This window comes from Eurosta solidaginis, chromosome 3, assembly GCF_040869045.1.
Source record: "Eurosta solidaginis isolate ZX-2024a chromosome 3, ASM4086904v1, whole genome shotgun sequence".
Classification (NCBI taxonomy): domain Eukaryota; kingdom Metazoa; phylum Arthropoda; class Insecta; order Diptera; family Tephritidae; genus Eurosta; species Eurosta solidaginis.
Window position 1 is genome coordinate 218,742,450 of NC_090321.1, and position 6,988 is coordinate 218,749,437.

Sequence of the window (6,988 nt, forward strand, 5' to 3'; positions counted from 1 at the left end):
CCAGGCCTAAGTTAGGAGGGGTGACCTTACAGGAAAAACCTTGCACAAAATATTTAGGAATCATCCTAGACAGTAAGCTGTCATGGAAGCTCAACGTGGAGGAGAGGGTCAAGAAGGCCTCAACGGCACTCTATGCATGTAAAAGAATGCTGTGGTGTACGTGGGGCCTATCGCCCTCTCTTTCTCATTGACGTGTTTTCCGCGAATAACTTTTAAACGAGATAAAAAATATAATTTCTGCTTTCGGATCCTGAATCTTGACGCAAATACGCGTCCTTTGATACCGCTATCGACATGTGCGACCCGAATTTTAAGTGCAGGACTTAAGTTGAAATTTTACTAAATTTGGAAATTAAAATGCTTATATTTCATAAACTAAGAGTTTCCTGGAGCTGCGGATGATAAGTTTGTGATTTTTAGGACCCCCCTCTACCCCTACAAATCAACAAAAGCTTGAAAATCGTGGCACCTTATATAAAATCCAACCCTTTTCCGCCTTCGGATTATTAATACTGATGTCAAGACGCGTCGTTTGATAACTCTCTCGATATTTTTGGTAGCGATAGGACATAAAATATGTTAGCAAGTATTTTTCTTGTGTAGTGAGAATTTTTATAAGCTTCACGAAATTTTGGGGTCGGCTATACATTAAGGGACCAATTGGTTTTATTCGTAAACCAAAGGGGTTTGAAGTTTGAAATTTTGCAGTTCCGCAACGAGAATCAGTAAGTAATTTTTAATTGTTATTAACAATTTACTAGTAATTAGTTGTTAAAGTTACCATGTTATATACATCACTTTTTATCTACATACGAAAACTTTCACAAGAATTTTATACATAAGTACACTTTATAATGTTTATAAAACCACAAAAAACTATTTTCATTTGTTTAAATTTACGTATTATTGTAAAGTTTTTTTTTTTTTGGGGTTTGGTTGAATGGCACGGACGCTAGTCCATAACGCCAGGTTGTATGTCGGATGGTTCTTTTTTCAGATTTTTGTATATATAATTTTTGCTCCACTAATACACAATCGTAGTACCAAGGTGGCCAGAACCATGTGTAGCAGCTTGCAATTTGGTAATAATTATTGTAATTGTTCGTATTTTCAATTAGGGTTGGTTTTTACTTGCACCACGCCATGTTATATTCAATTTGTCTTATTTATTTTAATTTGACTTTTATCCAATTTGGGTAATTATTTATAGGTTTGTAAAAGTATTTACGTCGTCTCAGGTATATATTTTAAATAATTTATATTCATTCTGGTTATGTGTACATGATTGTACATTAATATATAATAAATTTTCAATCCCGTTATTTGTTCTTTTTGTCCTTGGTGGAGTTATATGTATATTATCGCACTTTTATCGCAGTTTATATATGAGGTCCTTTCTACCCCGTTATATGTTCCGTTTATCATATATGTATGAATTTATGTAAAACGAAGGTTTTACTTATATTTTTTCATTTAACATTTTAATGTTAAATTTGATTTTGCCCGATAGCAATTATATGTATTTTTTGCACAAAATGCATATTTTTAGTTTAATTTTCTTTTTTTATTCAGATTTTTGCCCGATAGCAATATAATCTTTTTGCACAAGTTGCATTTTTTTTTTTACGACGAACTCATAACACGCACAATTATTTAGTGTTTTTAATTTTATTTTTTGAAAATGTTGATTTTGACACGAAACACGTTTTACTCACGCGTAACGCTGTGAAATTCCTTGCGGTCTGGATTTGTACTCAACCACATGTTATAAAGCCCAATTTTCCATATGGTTGAACTGCAAGGAATTTCAGCCAACCGTTCACTACGAGATTGAAAATGCGAATGATGTATTGTAAAGCTCAATAATTTATTTGTTTACTTTCCGCGTACACAAGCATACAGCCATTTTATCTAATTCACTGCTTGATTGGTGCTACCAGATGCTTTAAATTGTTCCAACGAATGAAAAAATTTCAAATGGTACCAAGGAAGAAAATGGACCTTTTTGATTCAACTCCATTTATTTATTTTACGAAAAAATAGAAATTTTAGCCTGCGGCGCTTTTTATTTTTTTTAAATAATTTACGTATATTTTATAAAAATTTAATATTTGGAATAAAAAATCGCGCGATTTTTTATTCCAAATTTTCGCCTGTGGCGCTTTTTATTTTTTTTTAATAATTTACGTTTACTTCATAAAAAAATAGAAAATTTGTAATTAAAAAATGCGACTTTTTAAAATAAATTACGTTTACTTCATAAAAAAAATAGAAAATCTGGAATAAAAGAAAAAGTCGCGATTAAATTAGATTGAGTGGTTTTTTATTAATACATATTTTGAAGTCTGGTAGCACCATTTTAGCTTTATTCACTGCGTTTTCTTGCATTTTTTTGGTAACTTTAATATTAAACTGTAATCAAACTATAAGCCTCCGGCGGGTGGGGGTGGTGTTTTTAGAAAGGGAGAGTTCATATAATGTATAGTCTACCCAAATTTTGTATGTGAATGAACAAGTCGAAATCAACTTCAATTTCCAAGTGTGAAGTTCCTTCCTATTTAAAAATGCAACATCATTGCGTGATTGTGGCGATTTTACTGGCAAGTGTACGATTGCTTTGTACTCTTCAATAAGAAAAACTTAATGTGGCTCTGTCTTTTAAGCTGGAGTCATTGGTGCCGTTTGTCGTATCGCTGTAGTCGTATCCCTAACGTAATCAGCTGTTTATCGTTACGACGGTAAACCAAAACCCAATTGGATGGCTACGATACGGTTACGACCTAGCGGCACCAATAATCGATTGCATTGATTCTCATAAGGTTGGTCGAATCAGCTGTTATAAGGTTACCGATACGGTTACCGATAAAGCACCAATGTCTCCAGCTTAACAATTGCGAGTCTCGTCGTTACTTCGAAATTCGAAGTTAGCTTACATTCGAACATATCACATGACTGTCATATGCAGGCTACAAGGAATTTTGCATTTTGACAGCAAAAATTTTCATGGGAAGGTGAAAAACGTTTGGACTTTTGCCATTTATCCCTTATAATTTGGTTAAAATTTCGGTTCGCCTAACTTTTCTTTTGTTGAACTTAATTAAGTACAACATATTGGAGTGCCAAGTAATCGACACCAAATATGATGTTGAAATTTGTCTTTCTGACAGCAGCCTTTGCCATTGGTGTGGCTTATGCAGTGAACGTGCCTGTTGTGTTGATTGGAGCAGAAGGGTGAGTAATACATTACACATTGCACTACTTCATTGTAACATCAGCATTTGTTCCTCATTTTGAACACTTCTTCCACAGGCCGACAATACCATCACTGCCCACAGTTAAAAATGAACAATTCGCTAGTATATTAACACCATTGGCTGCAGAGCACATGATTGCTGTGATACAAGAGGAGGGCGTAAGTACTATACTCCATCCAAGTTTTACAAGTGTACTGCAATAACAATGTTACTCTTTTTATAGTTATCTGTTCATGATTTCATGTGCAAGAGTAACCGTACTGAGCAACATCAATCGTGTTATGCATATCTACAAAGTGTCTCGCCTAAAACTTTCTATCGCAGCGTGGAGAATCCTGTACAAGTTTTAGAGGCAATCGATCCTAACTACGAAACTTTTGCTATTTCTAAAGGAGGAAAACTTGAAACGCCTCTAAAATGTAAAGCAGGCAGAGTCGTATTTTTGCGTTTTAGTGAGGAAGATACTGGCTTAGGTCGTGAGGATACATTGGAAGCGCATGGTATGTTTTATATGTATTTGGTGTTATTATTTTACCACTTTGTTCTTATCACTATATATTTCGTTTTTTTTAATGATTTAAAATAGTTTTACTTAGAACTTAAGCCTGCCTGTAATGGATGTTATATCCTAGCAAAAATCTACTCGCCAAACAGTGTATTCGAAGGGAAACCAGTTGCATCTCAATATCCTTGTGTCGCCTCAGCGGGTAAAGGGGCCTAGAATGACCCCCGCCGTTGACATGCCTTATTATAAGAGTGGACTAATCCCACTTGAAGGTTCAGGAGATTCAAAAGAATTTTCCGACAAGGGGTGCCTATAACCGCAACTCACACTAAGCTCTCTTGCGGTTAAAGCAATAGCAGCAACATAATCCCTTCTGGTAGCTGAGTGGTTATTCTTAAATTACGGCGTTAGCCGTATGAGAGTTGCTAATGTTGTTGACAAACTCTTAGTTGATGCATGTAGCTACTGTTCCTTCAGAACATAAGCAGATCCCCCAGCTGGTTAGGGGGTTAGAATATACCCGCGGCAGGTATGCCTGTCGTAAGAGGCGACTAAAACCTGTTCAGGTTAAAAAAAAAAAAATGTAAGGCCCGATAACCTCCGAAGAGATTTTAGGCCGAGCTTCTCTTCCAATTTGCGTCGTGCTCCTTTTTAATGTTTCCTACAAATTGGCGGGACTGGACCTACTTGTTTTATGCCGACTCCGAACGGCATTTGCAAGGCAGATGAGTTTTCACCGAGAGCCTTTCATGGCAGAAATACACTCGGAGTGCTTACCAAACAATGCCGAGGGGCGACCCCGCTTAGACAAATTTTCTTCTAATTGAACAGCCTTAATTCTAAAATTTTGATGTTGCTTTGTCCGGGGCGTGAACCCAGGATCTTCGGTCTGATAGGCGGAGCACGCTACAATCACACCACGGTGGCCGCCAGACCTGTCAAGGTTGCCAGCGCAATATATAGATTCTCCAAACCCAATTGTCAACCCCACCTTCCCGTTTCACCAACAGACGAAGTTCTGGCGACCCCAAGCTCTTCATGAAACTTGGCGACGGGCGGGAGTTATGGCCTGGGGGTTTAATGTGGCCATATAAATCGTTCCCGAAATGGTGGGGCTAGCACCTTAATGGTGCTGTGTTACCGGAGCGTGCCGGATCTGTATCCGGCAAAGGACCATCACATCGATAACACTCCCTAAAGCCTTCGGGGAGTAACCTTATCGCTACAACAACAACATCCGAAATATTATTATGTATTCCTTTAGTCAGATACATTTAACTGCGGAATTTTTTTTATTTACTTTAAATCATTATTTTTTTTACTAACACTTTTTTGTATTTTTAACAGATTACGCCATTGCAAATCTAATGAAGCAACAAATATCCTGCCCAACAATCTATTTGTATACGTCTTCCTCCGGAGCAGTAACAACAGAGGACATTACTGCGCATAAACGTTCACGTCGTGCACTTTCTGTTGGAGAAACTGCAGCACCAGACGGTGGTACTATATTCTATACACCAAAGTTCCAGATTTTCTATACCACCTTAGCAGTACAGACCGGCACTGACCCTCCGAAACAAAAAACTATTGCCAACATGAATGTTGCAGATCACAATAACACAGATTTTACAGTTACACTCACTAGCGCTGATGGTGCAGATACAATCACTTTTGATATTGAATTAGTATCACAATATTATTACATGAAACACTTGACTTATAATAAGGAGAATATTTTTCGCACTGATGCTATAAATGCACCAACTACATTCTCTTATTATTGTGGCAATCTAACCGTTACTTCGCCTACGGGCGTTAAACTGCTTTGGAATTCTTTGCAACTTCAAGCACCTTTCAGTAGCAAAGTTACTCCAGCGGGTAATAATTATTTCAAATTCGGTGAATCATGGAATTGTGTAGGCTTCGTTACACCAGCTATACTCGCTGGTCTCTTTGTAGTGGCAATTTTGTTAGCAATTATGTTCGCTGGCATTTGTTGGATGTTGGATATTAATACAATGGATCGCTTCGATGATCCTAAAGGCAAGACAATTACAATAAATGCTAATGAGTGAGAAAAACGGAGCTCAGTTGCTAACTAGTACTGTGACCAGCGTCACTGCGCTGTTAGTTAGTTGTACGCACAGTTCATTCCCTTTTTTGAAATATTATTATTCAATCGTAATATATCAAAAACTTAAGTTTTAAAAGCACTGTATTTCTTTTTCTTTTGAGTTTGAAAAAAGCTTAAAAATTAGTTCATTAAAAAATATGTATATAAATACATTATTCAAGGTATACTTAAATGGTTTCCATAACAAAACATAATAAAATCCTGGAAATTAGAAGTATACTAAATACTTGTTCATTCTCCAAAAAGTGTTAAATATTTATGTAAAAATATTTGCATATTTTGTTTAGCGCATTTACAAGTTTCTCCTACAATTTCCAACAGTATTAATCTACCGTTTAGCTCAGCATCAACCAAATTTATTAACTTTTTTGTTTTAAATTTTGGTTAGTGGAAATTGTAATTGAAACTTGAATGCTGGCCGCACAATTTTTTAGTTGTAATTTTGAAGTTACGTTTTCTTACATTTTTATTTTAAATTTCTTAACCTTCGACTGCAATGTTTGGTGTGCATGCCTGCATGGAATTTCAAACCGCAAATGTTTTTGTTCGTCTTGCGAGCATATTTGGTGTGTGGATATGTTTGCATTAACCTCACTAATATCGATGTTTGTACATATGTATAAAAATATTCTGATGTACTGTATTGTATTATCAATGTATTATACGTAAATTACAAATACGAAAATGTTAAATATGTAATATCTTGAAGTTCAATAAAGTGGTTTTCTTTGTTGCTAAATATTTTTGGCTTTTTTTTTTAATTTACGTTAGACGTTATGGTTCTTTGTTGTTGTTGTTGTTGTTGTAGCAGTGCTTCGCCCCATCCAATAGGTGCGACCGATCACAAATTGTCATCAATATCCGCTAACGGGAGTCCAAGGAAACTTGCTGTTTCAACAGGGGTGAACCATAATGAGAGGTGTGTTAGAGGCGTTGGTTCCACATTACAATTACAGAGATGGTTGGTGTCATGTGGGGACACATTCCAAGCGGGGCATACATTTTTTATGTCGGGGTTGATTCAGGATAGGTAAGAGTTTAGCCTGTTACAGTATCCAGATCGAAGTTGAGCTAGAGTGTCTTGCGTTTCCC

General features: G+C 36.2%; 1 protein-coding gene across 1 annotated transcript; it reads left to right on the plus strand.

Moving 5' to 3' along the window:
• Positions 1-2,950: 2,950 nt before the first annotated feature.
• On the plus strand, positions 2,951-6,637 carry VhaAC45 (Vacuolar H[+] ATPase AC45 accessory subunit). The gene is made up of 4 exons (XM_067775157.1): positions 2,951-3,231; positions 3,310-3,412; positions 3,478-3,754; positions 5,107-6,637. Exons 1-4 carry the CDS (start codon positions 3,140-3,142, stop codon positions 5,835-5,837), a joined length of 1,203 nt encoding a protein of 400 aa, XP_067631258.1. The 5' UTR covers positions 2,951-3,139; the 3' UTR covers positions 5,838-6,637.
• The last annotated feature ends 351 nt before the right edge of the window (positions 6,638-6,988 follow it).

Excerpts from the sequence above, each read along its gene's own strand:
- VhaAC45 (XM_067775157.1), top strand. The coding sequence starts at position 3,140 with ATGATGTTGAAATTTGTCTTTCTGACAGCAGCCTTTGCCATTGGTGTG. Across the intron at positions 3,413-3,477 it reads CTGTGATACAAGAGGAGGGC|TTATCTGTTCATGATTTCAT; the intron begins GTAAGTACTATA and ends CTCTTTTTATAG. Across the intron at positions 3,755-5,106 it reads GGATACATTGGAAGCGCATG|ATTACGCCATTGCAAATCTA; the intron begins GTATGTTTTATA and ends TATTTTTAACAG.